General features: G+C 37.7%; 1 protein-coding gene across 3 annotated transcripts in view; it reads right to left on the bottom strand.

Annotated features, from left to right (window-relative positions):
* hivep1 (HIVEP zinc finger 1) overlaps window positions 1-19,187 on the bottom strand; it is a gene marked incomplete at its 5' end in the record, with an annotated part of 86,356 nt that extends 67,169 nt beyond the window's left edge. For 2 of the 3 annotated variants that reach the window (XM_079829482.1, XM_079829485.1), the window contains 2 exons: window positions 13,612-13,773; window positions 19,071-19,187. In XM_079829482.1, the coding sequence (XP_079685608.1) occupies window positions 13,612-13,651 (40 nt within the window). Of the gene's footprint in view, window positions 1-13,611; window positions 13,774-18,731 lie in introns of all 3 variants that reach the window. The other variant, XM_079829483.1, reaches the window with a different exon arrangement.
* Window positions 19,188-20,383: the final 1,196 nt, after the last annotated feature.

The raw sequence follows: 20,383 nt of genomic DNA, 5'->3' as shown, positions 1-20,383 counted from the left end.
CAACTACGGCCGTAGGAAAATGAAATATAACACCTTGCTTTTGTAACAGATTTGAACCGGAAAAATACTGTTTGTCAGTCATTGAGTCATTTATGTTGTCGTGGATTTAAAATTATTTTTATGTGACCAAATGAATAATGATTATGACTGCATCCCTATTCACACACCATGTACACTCTCAGAAAAAAAGGTAGAGTGGAGGTACAATTTTGTTACTTGGGGAACAAAATACATAACTGTACCTTTAAAAGGTACACAAATGGGTACAATTATACCAATTATATATATATTGTTTTCCTCTACTTAGAGTTACAAAAATGTACCCTAAAGGGTACCACCCCAGTGACAGCCCCTCGTAGCTTAAAAGTTACAATTTTGTACTTTTTTGTTCTTGAGAGTGTACCCTAAATAGTATGCAAGAATCAGAATTAGTGCATTACAAATCGGTCTCATTCATAAAACAGGAGCAGAATGAATTTCTGTGTAAATACATGAGCCATCCATTTTGTGAACAATTTACACAGAAATTCCAATATAAATTGCTTAAAATACATAAAACATATTGTTTAAAGTTCATAAAAACATTCTTGCGTCCACTACTGTTCAAAGGTTAGGGGTCAGTAAGATTTTTGTTGTTGTTCTGGCTGAAAGAAATGTATACTTTATTCAGAAAGGATGTATTAAACTGATCAAAAGAGACTTTGAAATTATTATTATTATTTCAAATAAATGCAGTTTTTTTTTTACTTTCTATTTATCAAAGAATCTTGAAAAAACGCATCACTGTTTCCACAAAAATATTGCATAGCACACTGGTTTTTAACATTGATAAGAAACATTTCTTGAGCCGCAAATCATCATATTAGAATGATTTCTGAAGGATCATGTGATGCTGTAAATTACGTTTAGAACACAGAATTAAATAAAATATATATTCACACAGAAAACAGCTATTTTAATAGTTCATAATATTACTGTATTTTTGATCAAATAAAGACATTTTTACCGACCCTGTAAATTGTCACATGTAATCCATACTATCTGCCCTAAGTAGTAGGCGAGAATCAGGATCACACCAAGGACGATAACTATAAAGATATAGTTCTAAAAATCGTTCTCAATATTTCAGAATAGCAGAGTTCATACCACAGCTATAATGATAATGGCACAGAAAAACAATATCGTTGGAATCACTTTCAGAAGGATTTTATCCAGCTGATGAATGATAAAAACACTGACAGCCAATCAGAATCCATCCTGCTGTAACGAGCTTGAGCATTCAAAGCGGCAGACAAGCACGTGCTTAGAATAAACAGAGCTATATCCGCTGGTGTGGACGCTAATATAGGGTGCGTCTCAATCAGCTCCCTAGTTCAGTAGTCAGGGCACTGATCAGGGAGTCAGCACATTGACTCATTCCCTGATCAGTGACCTGACTACTGAACTAGGGAGCTGATTGAGACGCACCTTATCCTTATAGTTATCGTCCTTGGTGTGAACAGGCCGTAATTTTTTTTTCCAAATTATATAACATAATACAAACTATATACACAGAAATTCCTTCTGCATAATTTTTTTTTTAATGAATGAGACCCATAGTGTATTAAAAACAAACTGGCAACATATGATTTTCACCATCAGCAGTGAAATATGTGGCTAGTGCGCAATTGAGAAATTTTTTTATTCCATAAGTGGGCCACATTTTTTTGATGTAAAATCAGTTAGACTTTACATTGCCGATAAATCTAAATCCAAATTGTTATATACATTTTGAGAGCCTCCATTTTGTCTCACCATTAAAAGCCATGTCACAAACACAATTACAATAATGACCTCATTATAATTTCTTGTAGCCCATTTGAGCTGCACATGTTGTATTTTCCTTTTTGAAGTGATTCCAATCATATTTCAAGTAATTCAAAACCAAGCAATTAAAAAAAAAAGTGTCTCAGCTGAAGGAAATAATACATTATTTATCGGCTTTAACATATAGGCCAAATTTTCTTATCGGCCCGATAATAATATTAAAAATGAACCGATACCGATATGGTGGCCAATATATCGTGCATCCCTATTTACTATCCCATCAGGCCGCAGGAGAGGATTTATGAATGGCAGTGAAGTGAAGAAACTGACGCTGGTAGGTCACATGACTGTAACAACATGGTGGATGTAAAAAAAAAGGTTCTATATGGCACCAAAAATGGTTCTTCGTCGTATCATAGAGGAACGACTTTGGTGCTACATAATATGTTCAGTATATGGTAGCGGTGCTATACAGCACCTTAGTCAAAGAACCTCTGAAGAACCGCTGATGAACCACTGAAGCACCAAAATTGGTTCTATATAGCACTTAAAAAGGTTCCCCTATGATTACGAGCCAAGAACCATTTTTGGTGCCATATAGAACCTTTTTTTTGAGTGTAGTACATCCAAATTTAGTTCATACTACCCATATTCATACTACATAAAACATACTTTTTTTAAATGGTCGCAAAGTGCATTCAAATGTAGTACCTACTCGGACAGTATGTGCGATTTCGGACGCACCGAAACTCTGGTAACAGTTTTAAATCTCTCAAAAGGAGACGCTTCAAGTGTGCAACACCTCATTAATTAGAATGGGAACAATTAGTTTTGCACCGCTCACTAGAGTAGTGAGCTAGAGTGGCCGCCTGCAGTTCTCCACGCTGGGCAAACAAAGAAACACGCTGTACGACTGCTAACCAACTTGTGCTCGACCCCTTTCCTTTTCAGGCAGAAAAAAATACACTTAAATAAAAAATAAAAAAAACAAGCTAAGCTGTTAAATTTATAGCTTAATTACTGGAAAGTGTCAGTGTTTCCATGGAAGGGGAAAAAATAATTATTCCCTGAAAAAATTATACCATTCCCGTCATTATACATAATAGCCGTTTTAAAGATCTTCACTGACCAGAGAATAACAGAGGTTTTGATAATACACACATGCACAGTTGATCCATTCGTCACTATGAAAAACATTCTCTCTCTGTCTCACTCACACACTCACACACTCTTAAATTTCTCTGTAAGGTTTGCAGGGAGCCAAAGAGACATGGCCAAACCTGTTGCTGCGCATCTGTTTTAGTTACTGTTGCTAAAACGGAGGGTGATCCCAGCCGCAGGGAACGAGGAGCGCGAGAGAGAAGAGCATGGGTTTCACATATTCAAACTGTACAGTAAAGTGCGGAAATACTGGTTTGCCTTCATAAGCATGACACAACAGGTAAAAATCCAGCAACTCCATCACAGCGTCTCCTTTGAGAGTTTCAGTGCGTCTGAAATCGCACAAACTGTCTGAGAAGGTACTACATTTGAATTAGAATTTTCTTTGCGAACGTTAAAAAAGTGTGTTCTATGTCGTATGAATATGGGTAGTGTGAATTAGAGCCATGTTGTTACTGTTATGTGACCTTCCAGTGTCAGTTGCGTCGCTTCACTTTCATTCATAAATCCTCTCCCATGGCCTCATGGGATAGTAAAGGGTCCATCAAATGCACACTTCAAAATCTAGTAGGTCATCCGGGTACTTTTTGCCTACTACTCTGTTGGCGTACTGTTTTTCCATATACTATATAGGAAAGTTTGATTTCGGACGCAGCATTTATCTGCATCGTCAGGGTCTGAACTTCATTTAATCCACATCTTCACAAAACTCAATTTATATGAATCTATCGTGTAAAATGTTTCGTTCATAAGGTCATATGTCACCCTGGACCACAAAACCAGTCATAAGGCTCAAATATTGAGATTTATACATCACCTGAAAGCTGAATAAATAAGCTTTCCATTGACGTATGGTTTATTAGGATAGGGCCGAAGATAAAATAGGACTGGGAAAATCTGGAATCTGAGGGTGCAAAAGAATCTAAATATTGAGAAAATCGCCTTTAAAGTTGTCCAAATGAAGTCCTTAGCAATGCATATTGCTACAAATAATACATTTTTGATACATTTATGGTAGGAAATTTACAAAGTATCTTCATGGAATATGATCTTTACTTAATATCCTAATGATTTTTGGCATAAAAGAAAAATCGATAATTTTGACCCATACAGTGTTTTGTTGGCTATTACCACAAATATAACCATGCAACTTATTACTGGTTTTGTGGTCCAGGGTCACATATTTCACCTTAAATTGAATGTAATACAGTAATAACCATCCTTTATATTTAAATACGCATAATTTAATTCCTAACGTATACTTGAATAGATTCATAATGAGTATATTTTTTTGATCAGACTATTATAAACAACAAACTTTCTGTCCTGTTTACACCAAGAGCGAAAAAAAGAATATATTCCAAAACAATGAAAAGCAAATTCACTTCATTATCATAGGTGGCACAACGCAACTTCCGCAATGTCATTACGCAAACCGCAGAGAACAACCAAACACACACAATCATAATAGAACAAAAAGACGCAGGGTAAGCACAAGAGCTTAGCTACCAAAAGGTTAGAGAAACAACTAGAAAAACAGGAGGAAGCAGAAGTTAAAAAAGGGGAAAACCCCTTGTTCTGTCATCTGACAAAGCCAGCAAGAATATAGGAATGCATTGCTTTGATTTCCATACCACGTCTTGTTCACATGAAAACATTCACTTTCTTTGAGACCTTCAAACATGACCTGGAAAACTTGCTCTCATGAAATAACAGATTGGCTTGTATATCGCTATGAAAGGACAGCCTAACTATGCTGATTTTACATCAGCTGCCACTGCAGCTTTACGTTTGAAATGCTATAAAAAGAACAGAGATGCCAGAACCGTTTAACTTTAGACAGAAACTACTCGGGGGATATTCATGGGGTCTGTCTCTGGGATCAGACAGGCTAGAATGCAGGCCCTGCATTGAGTTCAAGACCCCTTCTTAACCCCCAACCTGACCTCTTGACCTCTGATGCCAGAATGGTCAGACCGCTACAGCACTGAAGCCAATGAGCGCCCTGGGGTAACGCATGAGGGAAACAACGAACGGCATTCAGACAGCCTCTCTATCTCTTCATCTCCTCGGCTAAACAGAAACGCAAAACTAATGTGAATTACAAGATAAAAACTCAACGGACTGTGGCTCATTCAATGGGTCACGTTATGAGAAATAACACTGTGACCTTTTGAAAATAAAACAGTTCATTGTACTGTGAAAACATACGGTAACTTTCAGAACCCATTTCTCCTAAAGTTCACAAACACTCAAAACATCCTCAAATCTCTGATAAACAGATGTATATACTTCTTCTTACATGTATTTATCCACTACCGTTCAAATGTTTGGGCAAAGGAATGCACTAAACTGACCACAAGACATTTATGTTACAAAACAGTTCTATTTCACATAAATGCAGTTCTTTTGAACTTTCCATTCATCAAAGAATCTAGAAAGAAAAGTATCATTATGTAACCGTTTTCAACATTGATAATAATCAGAAATGTTCCTTGAGCATCAAATCATCATATCAGAATGATTTCTGAAGGATCATGTGACACCGAAGACCGCTGAAAATTCAGCTTTGATCACAGGAATAAATTACATTTGAACATTTACTGAAACAGAAAACAGTTGTAATAATATTTCACAATTATACACAAGTGTAGCAAAGCCGTTAATCATTTCACGTGTAAAGAGGGTCTTTAAACACATCAACAAAAACAGCATAGGAGGGGGAAAAAGCCCATTTGAAATGTCAAACCCAAAATTGTATACAGCATGTGTACAGATATACACTCCTACAGTGTTTGTTTGACGTCAAACTTGGCGCAGCCATGCAAGAGGACATTGAATCAAACTCCCCCGTCTCATAAACCGTCAGAAACACTCGACACCGCTACTATGCATGTCTCTCCTCCGCGTTATTCCTAAAGGAGGTTAGTCTCATCCCGCGCCAACAGGATTGAGACAGAAACAGTGGGCATCTGACACAAAAACAATTTAAAGTGACAACTCTGAATCGATGGACCCATCCATCATTGCCGTGAGAAGCCCAGCACGCTTGACACCTGAGATTATCAGCAACGGTCCGGGTTACACAATCACACCCCGCACACGCTTGGACCCTCGGGAGGTCAGCGAACAAACCAGCGAGTCGATTATTAACAGGTTTGCCGGGTCGCACAGTCAAGATGGGCATTCTGGGTAAAACATTTACCCCTGCAGCTTCAAAGGGACGTTCCGTATTACGCCAGCAGTGTCTGTCTCGCACGACTACTGTGTGTGTGCTGCACTAAATAGGGCTTTTCCATTTGGGCGTTCTGCGGTCATCTCCCACGAACACACGCTGCAACAGTCTGCAAGCGGCAGCACCACCTGTGCGTGGGCGAAGACGAAGTGTGTTTGCCCGAGAGCAGGTTAATTCAATGTCTCAGACAGAGAAAGTGTTTTAATGGCGCTTTAGAAATAAGAAGTAGAGGAAGGCCCGCAGGAGAAACTTTTTGCAGCAATTTTACCGCCTACGGTCACCGTGCCAACAACACCTTTCTAAAATGATGTTACTGGGACACTTAAGGGTGACGCGGTCCGACCGTCGACATAACACCCACGTTTATGAAGAGAGTACTTTACTGTCTTTGTCCCTGCTTGCATGCACATCGCTAGCGGGGCAAAAGGTGGTGACGATTCTAGGGCCCCCCCCCCGTCCGAAAGCCACTGCAACAACATGGGGCCCTGTACACCCCAGCTACTGCCCTGCACGCAAATAAACAACTAATGCATTTTGTAAGGAAGCATAACGTGTTTCATGGAAGTAGACACCAGGAAATTACTAATTGACATTTATTTAGTAATCCCAAGAAAATTATTTTCACACATACAAATAGGAAAACCTGCTCTCAATTAAATTGAGTTTGTCCAATGAGTTATTTTTTTGAGTGTATTATTTATGAAAATACAGCTGTATTGTATGTGTGTGTGCGTGCGTGAGAGAGAGATAGTGTGTGTGTGTGTGTGTGTGTGTGTGTGTGTGTGTGTGTTGTGATTTTTGAGGACACAAATTTGTACAATGACATGGGTACTATACTGGTATTTCATATAAAATAATTCTAAAAACATGCTAAACAATGTTTTATTAAAAATGTAAAAATGCATAATGTTTCCTGCGATGGGTAGGTTTAGGGAGAGGGGTGTGTGTGTGTGTGTGTGTGTGTGGGGGGGGGGGGGGGGTGTTTGGAGAGATTTAAATTTAAATCTCTAAAAAAATTTAGAGAAGTGGTCTCCATTTTTTCCAGAGCTGTATAGAAGTCCTATTTGTATGTGTGCAAAATGTTTTAGCATTTTGTTGGGAACACTAAATAAAAGTTAATTAGTAATTTCCTGGTGTGTGTGTGGGTGTGTATGTGTATAATATATTAGGCTATTTATTTATATAAATTTATATAAATAAAAAGCCAAGTAAAAAACAAAACTGTGATTACTAAAACAATGCAAATTAGTCATGTCCTTGTATAATATAAAATAAATATTTATATATATATATATATATATATATATATATATATATATATATATATATATATATATATATATATATATATATATATATATATATATATATATATAATCACATATTTAAATATTATATAAAAAATATCAAACATCTAAAATTAAGCAAATTAAAAATATTTAATATTAATCATTTTCAACATTGATAATAATCAGAAATGTTCCTTGAGCATCAAATCATCATATCAGAATGATTTCTGAAGGATTGTGTGACACTGAAGACTGCTGAAAATTCAGCTTTGATCACAGGAATAAATGACATTTGAACATTTACTGAAATAGAAAACAGTTGTTTTAAATTGTAATAATATTTCACAATATTACTGTATTTTTCACACCAAACTTTTAAACAGTAAATGCATGTGAAGTCATGCAGCTAAATTCACAATAAACTGCCTTTGGAATTTCATGACATCAAGACTTTCCACCAGAAACCCTTTTTCCAGCCCAACACCTTGTTCTCTATTCACAGTACATTTACTAGCGGAAAACTCACAACTGTACGGATTTTTCAAGAGCTCCGACTCTTCCATTATATTTATGAAAACACTCGTAAAAAAACAACAACATTCCAACAAAAAAAAAGGCTGCCTTTAACCTTTTTATAGGTTTTAAAGGAATCATTCACCCAAAAATGAAGTCATTATGTACTTTCATTTCAAACCTGTATGTGGTAATTTTTTCCCTGAGGAGCACAAAATGGAAATTTTGAAGTATCTTCATATCTTTTCACTATAAAACAGTTAATGGCGATTACATCTGATAAGCTCAGAATAAAACACCATAAAAGCAGTTCAAAGGACTTGCACCTCTTCTGCAAGTTAGCTTTCTGTGAAAAACACATCAGGACATTATTCACGAATAGTGAGTCAAAAGTTGGACTTGCAACTAAAAACTTTGGTTAGCATGAACGGTCATAAAAAATGACCCGTGTGAGGTTTAGTTCCACTGCAGAAAAAAGGCATATGAGGGCGAGTAAACATATTGGTTAACTAGTAGATATTAAAATAGTGCAAAGGTTTAAATTCAATGGATATATTTGTGACTGTTGTGCATGCGAGCTGATTAGCATCTAGCAATAAACATCATAAATTAGGGCCTGTTACTGAATGGTTTATAATTTCATAACCAGTAAAAAAACAGGTGACAACGACGTAATGTCAGCGGTAGCACCAGCGTCTGTGTGTTGGAGACCAGCTGTTTCAGAAAAGTAAACATTGAGTCCAACGGGTGGAAGAGGTTCCTTATTTCCTGCCCGTGTACCCGCAAACTGCGTCACTGAAGCCTTCCCGCTCAGCTCTAAAGTCACGCGACGTGCACACACACAAGGCAAAACACAGACTGACATGCAGGCTAGAGTCTGCACCTAACGATTTCAACACGCTAGAAACACGGCAAGAACAATGAACAATGAAAGCTTTATAGTTTGAAGCTTTGACCGTCTGACTGGATTATGACTTGCTTTAGAAAGGGTGTGTTCTGATAGACAGAGGTCACCTCTGTATCCATGACACCAATAACACAGCCACCCAACACAAAGGAGGGAATCCTCTAGTTCCTTCTTCTGCTATTTTTCGTTCTCTTGCATGCTTTATGTTCTTTCAAAACATTGCTGTGCAGCCATTTTCATCCGCACAGCCGAATGCCACACTATGCAAGACTACCACGTTAAAAAAGAAACGGACATTTTAATAAATGTTATTGCATCTCAAGATTCTAATTAGACTTCGACATCTAAAATGACAAGGAACCTCGTTTTAAAACATGAAACGGCATGAATTGTTTGAGTGGGTGGATTTAAAGGTGGGGGCATCCTTTGGTAAAATGGAATTGTCTTGGATTCAACAGAAACGTCATGCATGGAAGCGCAATTTTGGCATGTACCGACATGCTTGGTTCGTTTCCTTGGCGCGATCACATACACATTCAAAGCGGCTTTGTATTTGAGAAATACATACATTTAAAAAAAACAATTTGTTCTGGAGAAGATCAAAGACTTAATAAAGTTTTTAATTTTCTCCAATTTTTTTTTACAGAAAAACTGTAAAAAAGCTTCTGTAAAAACCTGTGAGTTTACTGTAAGTTACCTTAAAATCTAGGCCCAAACTAAAAGGCACGTTTATAAAGGCTACTTAAATGGCCTAATTGAACCAAGGCCTAATCCTGGTTTAATCTAAGCCCTGTCTGTGAAACCGGCCTTAATGTAATTTAACTGTAAATAGTGTCAAAAACATGTTTTACCACCTGCATTATTATTATGTTTTAGTAGCCGTGTGCGTTGTTGGATTTACTGGTTGAAATTGCATTTTTTATTACAGTTTTATACTGTAAAATGTTCAGGTTGTTCTGCAAATATGTTTACATTTTTACTGTATTTTTAATAGAATTATTCTTGCAAACGCAGCTGCCAGGATCTTTTTTGTGTAAAAAGTAAACAACAGGAGTTTTTACAGTGGTTTTCATTACATCGCAACATTAAAGCTCTATGTTTATATTAATAACATTTTGGTGTTTTTGCAAGTAAAAACTATGAGATACAGTATAAATTATGGTTAAAAAACAGTACAATGACATTCCCATGGGTGTGTATAATCTGAAATTATTATATTTAATATAAATACATTATATATTTTTATATTTTATAAATATAATTTAGTTCATGTTTATTGCATTAGTTTCATGTGTATTATCCTGATGGTGATTCGTCTTTGTGTGTTTGACCCTTGCCATTTAAGATGTTGAGATCAATATTTTTGAAAAGACCCAAATGTTATTAATATAAATGTAGAGCTTTAATGTTGCGACGTAATGAAAACCACATAAACGAAATCCTGGCAGCTGTGTTTGCAAGAATAATTCTATTTAAAATACAGCAAAAATGCAAAACATTTTTGCAGAACATCCTGTGAATTTGACAGAATAAAACTGTAATTAAAAAAATGCAATTTCAACCAGTAAATCAAACAACGCACACTGCTACTAAAACATCATAATGCAGGTGGTAAAAGATGAAGCCACGTGAAGAATCATCAAGAGCCTCATCACAAGTGGCTTTTCCACAAGCTGAATTATACTAATTTACAGAAAGTGCACAGACTCATTCACGCAAACACAAAACACCATCATAGTAACACAAAGAAGATGTCAAATAAGATCCAAACGTGCACAACTGATAACAAAAACTATTTAAAAATAAATACTTTTAAATGTTAAGTGTCACACAGGGAATTCTGGGAATGTCCGTTTAAAGGTTTTTTACTGTAAATCTTCATTTGATTTAGGGCTGGGCGATATGGCTGAAAACTGTATCACGATATAAGGGTTTCATGTCGGTCGATATCGATAATTATTTATATGTTTTATGACCTATTTAAAATAAGGACCAGGAGAAAAGTATTTTACATTTAAACATTTTTATTTTAAACGTAACCCTCCTCTGATTATAATCACCTCAGTTATAAAGGCAGAAATGTCAACACAACCATGGAAAACACTCAAATAATTCAAATTTAAACAAGTCTAAAATTTCAAATTTCAATTGTCTCTTAACATTAAGGTGCAGTGCCTCCATTATTTCTTTGTAACTGTTACTGTTTAGATGCTTTGTCATAAGGCACTGATGCAGAGTAACATTACCTCTCCATGTAGTTTCAAAGGCTGAATCCGAAATCGCCCCCTATACCCTACATAGGGCACTATGTGAGGGGACAGCCATTTGTAGTGGTGTCCGAAACCATAGTGGACGTTATTGAGTGCACTCATTCTATCCCACTTTGCACCGCAATAACGAGTGTACAGCCGATGTACACACAGCGGCTGTCCGAATTCACTCACTCTTTCAAGTGAACTATATTAGTGGACTAAAGTAGCGAATAGTGATTGAGGGTTTAGGGGGCGATTTCGGATTCAACCAAAGTCAAGAATAGCACAACGGCGAGCACGTCGAGTATAAACACGTCCCCAAACGAACGAGGCGTGGGCACAGTCAGCAGAGGCTCGCGCTGCGGAGCCAGACGAAAGCATACAAGGCTGGTAAAACAAGTTTGTGGTATTACCATTCCTGGTGGGGACGACATTGGTCTGACTACAGTCAGACTTATACAAGCCAAAAAACTGCCATACTGGCGAGCCTACTTGTTCTCCTGTTTTATTAACAATTTCCTTGCTCGCTGCGGCACTCATTTTCCACTTATCACTCCACGTTCTGTAACTGAGAATGAATTCAACACGATATGGCGCAACCAGACTTGATACAGTTACACGATTGGCTGTTAGCCTGTCACTCCCTACGTTGCTTGGTTACCAGAGAGCGAGTGCCTTTGTTCATGCAACCAAACTTGCTTCGCAACCTCTGGTTTCTTTCTGACGAAGAAAAAAAAATTATCGAACGTTTTATCGAACGCATTATTTTTTTATATCGATTACGTGTCGATCACGATACATATCGTTATCGTTTTATCGCCCAACCCTAATTTGATTAGCCATTTTTACTTCTAAAAACTGTACATTTAACAGTATTTTACTGAAAAAATACATTAATTCCCTGTATATAGTACGGGAACTTACCGTTAAAGAACAACTCCGTTGAAAAATGAACCTAGGGGTTAACACATGGTTACCGAGTAGATCGTTCACTGGGATGCGTTTTCATGAAAATTGAATGTAAAGAGTTTTATCTCTAAAAACAGATTAGCTTATAACGCTAGTATATGGGGCATATAATAAGTCAAATTAAATCGCTAGTTAATACCACTGACAAGGCTCAAAATAGCCTCACACTAACACGGTAGCATAATGAGGGTCCCTACATGCAAACCGAAGCATTGAGAACTTTCTAAGTGTACAAACAGTTTAATAAGAAGATACTTTATAAAAGACAGTACATTATGCGTATACAGACAGGAGCCATCTTGGAAAACAGTCTCGACAAGTCGAGCCACGGTTGAATAATTCGCCATTCGGCTATTTTGAGCCTTGTTAGTGGTATTAACTAGCGATTTAATTTTACGTATTTTATGCCCCATATACTAGCGTTATAAGCTAATCTGTTTTTAGAGATAAAACTCTTTACATTCGATTTTCATGAAAACGCATCCCAGAGAACGATCTACTCGGTAACCATGTGTTAATTACCCCTAGGTTCATTTTTCACCGGAGTTGTCCTTTAACAACTTTTTTCTGTTTTTTTACAGTTAAAATTACATTCATTCTTTACAGTGTATACTTCTAAAACCAAACCATGCTTTAAATCAAGAATCCTTATGGCCATAAAAATAGGACTTCATTTTTTCCCCATTTTTTGTTCCTCTCTTCACTTAATAATACTAATATTAGGAAAAGTCACAGGCGTCCCTAGTGGATGCTGTTCTGTAATCAGACTAAATTATTCATGTTGTTTGGCCAAGCTCAAAGCAATGATTACCCAAACACTCCAAAATCTAGGTTGCTACATGCTCTGCTGTGGCGAGTACGTTTTTAATTCTATGGACACAGAGATTAATTATAAAATAAAATACTGCCAGCTGTAATTAAACGGACACCGTCTACATTCTAGTGTACTCTTCAATATCATCTAAGCAGATACACATTTCAAATTCACTGTTCTCTTTCAGCAAACCAAACCAAAACCAAAAATATCAATACATATTGATTCCATGCCAATTATTTATAGAATAAGAGAATGTCCCTCCCTCTAATACCACCTGCCACCAACTATCCACAACAGGAAGTACATCAACGCGGAACAAGGAAACTGATTTTACTGTATCGTCAAATTAGAATTACTAGAAAAACTTTTGAAACCACCAGTTTACACTTGACGACTGACTAATCTGTGGAAAATAAATATGCCAATACAGTCATTTAAGTAAAAAAACAAACAAAACAAAAAAAGCCACGTAAATAAATGTACTAGTCTGGCTGGGAACCCTACACTTTTGTATTAACCATGCGAACATTTCCCTTCTTGAACTTCACAGACATTTTAAAAAGCGAACCCATCGAAACCTCCTGACGCCTGTGAAAGGGGCGACCCAATAAACAAACAACCCAAGCAAACAGAATTCTGGTCAAAATGAAGCGGACACTTACCTTTCAGGTTTTTGGGGTTGTTCTGCTTCGTACGTGGCATTTTCGGTGGCTTTCCGCAGGCTCAGTGAAACATCGTACGGAAAGATGCTGGATGGAATGCGGACGATCACCGGGAGGAAAGACAATCTCCTATTCCACACAGGAAAGACACCCTCTGCACATCTGGGATGGATGAGAGACAAATAAACTGAAGCAAACGCAAAACAGGCCACAAACACATATTCTTGCTGCTGGTAACCGCTCCAGCTACTGTGACAGATCACTAGTGTTGTCTGGAAGGACTGATTTTTTAGATGGACTGACACAGATACACAACTGTGGCGCAGGAATCAGACTTCTGATCTAAATGGTCTTTTGCTGTCGATGCACTGACTAACACACACCTCTGACATCAAACAGAGAAATGACACTGTCATCTCTGGCAAGTTGCAAGGTTGCAGGGAATTGGTGTTGGGGTCAAAATTCTAAATCATTTCAACATTAGACATATTTAAATATGTTAAGCCAAGTACAGCACCATAAAAAGGGCCCGCAACTAGGGATGCAAGATAAATTGGCCACAATGCCAGTATCTTCCGATATATACTTCTATATATTTTTATGTTATCCCGATAAGACAATCTGGCTGATATATTAAAGCCAAAAAATAATAGATTGTTTCCATTTGTGGAGACACAAAAGATGCTCACTGTTCGCCATGATGGTTTTGAATTACTTGAAATACACTATATTGGCAAAAGTTTTGGGGCGCCTGCCTTTACATGCACATTTCATATCATTCTTAATCCGTAGGGTTTAATATGGAGTTGGCCCACCCTTTGAAGCTATGACAGCTTCAACTCTTCTGGGAAGGTTTTTCACAAGGTTTAGGAGTGTGTTCATAGGAATTTTTGACCATTCTTCTAGAAGCGCATTTGTGAGATTAGGCAGTGATGTTGGACGAGAAGGCCTGGCTCGGAGTCTCCGCTCTAATTCATCCCAAAGGTGTTCAATCAGGTTGAGGTCAGGACTCTGTGCATGCCAGTCAAGTTCCTCCACACCAAACTCGCTCATCCATGTCTTTATGGACCGACGCTTTGTGCACTGGTGCACAGTCATGTTGGTACAGGAAGGGGTCATCCCCAAACTGTTCCCACAAAGTTGGGAGCATGAAATTGTCCAAAATGTCTTGGTATGCTGAAGCATAAAGAGTTCCTTTCACTGGAGCTAAGGGGCCAAGCCCAACCCCTGAAAAACAACCCCCACACCATAATCGTCCCTCCACCAAACTTTACACTTGGCACAATGCAGTCAGGCAAGTCCTGTTCTCCTGGCAACCGCCAAACCCAGACTCGTCCATCAGATTGCCAGACAGAGAAGCGTGATTGATCACTCCAGAGAACACGTCTCCACTGTTCTTGGCGGCGTGCTTTACCCCACTGCATCTGGCGCTTTGCATTGCACTTGGTGATGTAAGGCTTGGATGAGCTGCTCGGCCATGGAAACCCATTCTATGAAGCTCTACACACTGTTCTTGAGCTAATCTGAAGGCCACACAAAGTTTGGAGGACTGAAGCTATTGACTCTGCAGAAAGTTGACGACTTCTGCGCACTGTGTACCTCAGCATGCGCTGGCCCTGCTCTGTGATTTTACATGGCCTACCACTTCAGGGCGGAGTTGCTATTGTTCCCAATTGCTTCCGCTTTGTTATAATACCACTAACAGTCGACCGTGGAATATTTAGTAGTGAGGAAATTTCACAAATGGACTTATCGCACAGGTGGCGACCAATCACGGTCCCACGCTGGAGTTCACTGAGCTCCTGAGAGCGACTCATTCTTTCACAAATGTTTGTAGAAGCGTCTGCATGCCTAGTGCTTGATTTTATACACCTGTGGAAGTGATTGGAACACCTGAATTCAATGATTTGGAGGGGTCGCCCAGAACTTTTGGCAATATAGTGTATGATTGGAATCATTTCAAAAAGTGAAAATAAAGTTAAGTGCAACAAGACTGTCAAATAGGCTACATAAAATTATAACGAGAACATGTGTGCTTGGGACGTCATAAATATAATTTATATTTATCGGCCAAAATATTGGTTATCGGCTTTCAAATATAAAGAAATATTTGTTATCGTATCGACTAAAATGTTCATATTGGTGAATCCCTACCCACAACCATTTTTTTTTTAATTACTTCATGAAATATGAATTAATTTGTTAGATACAATATCTAAAATCTAAAAATGAATTGTATATATTTATATAGAAACCAAAAACTTCCTGAACATTAAAAGCACAGTTGGAATGAATTGGGATTTAAAAGGCATACTAAAGTTAATTCTGAATAATGCACAACCCTGGTTAGTAAAGGTCCATTCAACATAAACGAAAATAATGGAGCAATGCAAATTCAAAACGCCCCTCTAATGCTTTCTTTATGATTTCGGGCTGCACGGCTCTAATACACACCATAAATGCAATTAAATTAGACCAGAAGATATTAACTTGTGTTAACTGATACATATTTAATGGTACACGTCTTTACTGAAATCTAAAGCTTAAGGTGGCAGATAAAATACTGATATATAATATAATTTAGGCTAATGATAGCAAATATTTTACAGAAGATTTACACAAAAGTTTAGACTGTATCAGTGCAGATAAATAGCCAATTAATCGGCCTGGTTGATACATGTCCTCTCGCACTTCTGTTGACTAGTTGTTTATGATAAATATCACCAGACTTCGAAACATTTGCAGCTCTCAGAATGACAAACGCATGTCTTGGCTCTGCAGGAATAGATACAAACACACCCCACAATCTACACAAGATGCTCTTTGTTTGACGTTCAGGAGGTTTTTGTTTCTATATGTGTCTCAGTTCCATTGTAGCATGAAGCAAACATCTGACATGCCTCGCCCATGCATCCCGCTTGCATCCAGTCACAGCGTGTGCCAGATTCCACGCGAATGTTCCGTCTCACCACATTACATAACGCTTACTACGAGTGTGTATGATTTCCCACCGAGTGCAGCTCTACGGCAATGACATCACCTCCCCGATGATTTGAGCATACACACTTACAAGCACAGCGCATGCACCAGGTTTCACACACACACACACACACACTCCTAGAATAGTGTTTGTCACTCCTGGTCCAGTAAGCCCCCCTGCACCGCACATTTTGGATTATTTGACGCATCAATTTCAAGATATGAAGCCTTTAATAGTTAGCTAGGTGCGTTTGATTAGAGAGTCTTTTTTTTTTTTTTTCAAAGACTGTCCTGGGTTGATTTCAAAATGTATATATATAATGTTGATTTTATATTATATATGTATGTATGTATGTATGTATGTATGTATGTATGTATGTATGTATATATATATATATTTTTTTTTTAATGAATATATGTGTTGATTTAAAAAAATATATATGGACACGTATATATCAACCTTTTCACACAAAAAAATTATATTTATATTATAAATTGTTTATATGCAAAATCCTGATTATATTACACTGCAGGACATGACCACTTTTCAAAAGTATTTAATCTCAACTTGCCTATTGCAGAATTGGAATAATACATTGTTACCGTGTTTTAGTGCAGAATTTTATTATTACAGTATTTCAGAATTTGAGAATATTGACTATTTTTTGCAGGATTGGAACGTTAAAATGTTACTGTAGTACATTCATTCAGAATTTGAATGTCACTGCCACATTTAAATGTTATAATGTTACTTGTTTGAATGTTACTGCAGAATTTGAATATGACATTTTTGCAGAATTTAATTTTTACAGTGTTACTGTAATTTCAGAATTTGAATGTATCAATGTTACTGCAGAATTTGATACGGTTATATCCAAACTCGATTGTTACAATTTTACGGCAGAATTTGAATGAAATTTGTGCAGAATTTAATTGTTACAGTGTTACTGCAGAATTTGATTAGGTTACATCCGAACTCAAATGTTACAATGTTACGGCAGAATTTGAGTAGTCAGTATTTCAGAATCTGAATGTTTCAATGTCACTGCAGACCATGAATATTTTTCGTTTCAGAATTTTAATGTTACAATATTACTGCAGAATTTGATTAGGTTACTTCCGAACTTAAATGTTACAACGTTCCTGCAGAAATGGAATCTTATATTGTTTCAGAATTTGAATGTTTCAATGTTACTGCAGAATTTAAAGATGATGTCATTTAAGAATTTGAATGTTACTGCAGAACTTGAATATTACTTTGTTTCCGAATTTTAATGGGCACAATGTTATTGCAGAATTTGAATATTCCATATTTCAGAACTTTAATGTTACTGCAGAATTTGATTAGGTTATATCCAAACTTGAATGTTACTACAAAAACTTGAACATTACTTTGTTTCAGAATTTGTATATGACATAATTGCAAAATTGGAATGTTAAAATGTTACTGCTGAGGCGCAGTGGAGGGTTTTTTTTTTCTTTTCTTTTCTTCTTGGTTCAACTCATAACAAATGGGACTGGCAATGCCAAGGTCAGGGATTTGATTCCCATGGAACACACATACTAATAAAATACATGCCTTGGCATGCATCGGTCAAATGCACAAAAGCAAAATGTTAAAGGAATATGTCAATCAAGCCATTAGGAAGCTTCCTGAAATCAGCCTAACGGTGCCAACAGACACTACTGCACATGGGACACACAGTATACCTAGCCTACTTGGCATGCACCGGCAACAAAAAAAAGATGGCACTTAAACAGGGGTTGCTCCTGTAAGACAGACCATGCCAGTGCCAATCTGACACGCTTACAGCCTGTAAGACCCGCATGCGATGAGTCACCATGTGTTCAAACCTAAGCGATACAAAACAACAACCGTTCCCAATGATAGCCACTGCGCTTACATGCCACGGTTTAGCGCCAAATCCAGGTGCGTACAGGATGAATGGCGCATTACTGGCTTTAAGAAACACATGAAGAGGGCGGAGCCGGGGAAAACCCCTCTGCAACAGGACATGAACAAGAAACACTTCCCTAAATCGACAACAAAATGCCCTTTAAACCAGCCGAAGACGTGCAAAGCGCATCCGAAACGCGACCGTTTGCATCCCATGGTCGAGGAAAGGTGTTTTGGCGCTTACCTGCCGTCGCGCTCGGTGCTTCAGCGACTCTCTCCAACAGCGTTGCGGGCTTGATAAACATTTACACCCCGCGTATTAGGATTCTGGAGACGTGCGCTCTCGGCGAGATACAAAACACGGGCCGGCTCAGTACAGAGCGACAGACACCAGACAAAATCAGAATTAAACTCACACAAACATGCTCACAAGTTTAAGCAACCCATACACTCTTTTGGAAACACTGTGTTCCAAAACAACAGCACTTGGAGATGCGTTTACGCACCGCATGCGTTTGCTACACACTGGACCATGCGTCCACGCTTATTAAGACGCGTGTATTTCTTAACTTTCGGTACTTACAGGTGCAGTCTGAACTGTTGTCAAGGGTTTCAACGGTCAGAGGTCTGTTTTTTTCCCGTCTCTCGCTCTATCTTCTCTCACTTTCTATTGCAGGAAACCGACAGGCCCACTGACGTCAACGGGGGTCCCGTCTCCGCCTCCCAAGCCGAGCAAACGCGCTCAGGGAGTGTCCTGACGGCCGACGGAACAGTTCAATAAAACGTTTTAAAACACCACCCGAGTGACAATTATTGTAAAACTTCCTAATAAACGTCACGTTTACACTAAACGAACGCGCTTTTACCGAGCGGCGCTTGCAAAAGCGCTTTTTGAGCGTCGTTTCCAAAGCGTCGCTTCTCGCGGAACCCCCCAGGCCGGGCCCTTGTGCGCATAGTTCAGGACTGACGGTGTTCCCGGAGGTTCCTTGTTTGTTAGGTCACGTTGTGCCCCTCAACCAGCGCTGGGCTTTCCCGCACAGATCCAGGCAAACAATGGAGAATGCAGCAGCGCAGAGCGTGTTTGCGATGTAATGATGATACGCAAAATCATATCTGAAATGTAAACGCTTGAACTGTAATGTTTCACTGTCATGCAAAACTGAAAGCACTCGGTATGCTCGTTTTAGTGTAGATGTTTCTAAATGAAAACATGTGCACTGATGTCAGCGTTAAGTCGTTTGATAGTGCATTTAAAATGAGTAATATTGGAGATATCCACACTTATATAGGTCTTTCATTATTCTTTTAACAGGTCGTTGAGGTTTGTTGCAGTATAAGGAGGGAGAAGGAGGAGCTTAGAGGGGAATCAAATTCATTTAGAGAATCAGTGTAAGTGAATAAAGGCCACTTTTGTGCAATATTAGATTGGCAATTGATTGTGTTGTTGTTGTTATTTGTATTACAGTGTAGCGGATTTAAAAAAGGGGGGTTTTGTACAACCACCAATTAAATATATATTTTTTGTATATATATATATATATGAATGTGAATGTTACTGCAGAATTTGATAATATTACATTTTTGCAGAATTTAATTGTTACAATGTTAATGCAGAATTTAAATATTATGTCATTTCAGTGTAAAATCCCTGTTTAAAAAATCCATACATCCTCCTGGGACCCAGAATTTTTTTTTTGTTTGTTTGTTTTTTTAAATCATTACATTGTTTAGAGCATAAGAAAAAAATTGTTTTTTTTGAAAAAATATATTTTATTCATATGTTATGATATGTCCTCTGTAGTTGACACCAGGACTCAGCTGTTTAAAAAAAATACAATTACATGAAATTATAGGAGAAAACAATGGGACCAATCAATTTTTAGGTTTCAGGATTTT

Source organism: Gobio gobio, assembly GCF_949357685.1.
Source record: "Gobio gobio genome assembly, chromosome: 11".
NCBI lineage: Eukaryota > Metazoa > Chordata > Actinopteri > Cypriniformes > Gobionidae > Gobio > Gobio gobio.
The sequence above is the reverse complement of the archived record's forward strand: the minus strand, read 5'-3'. Positions and strand labels throughout refer to the sequence as shown.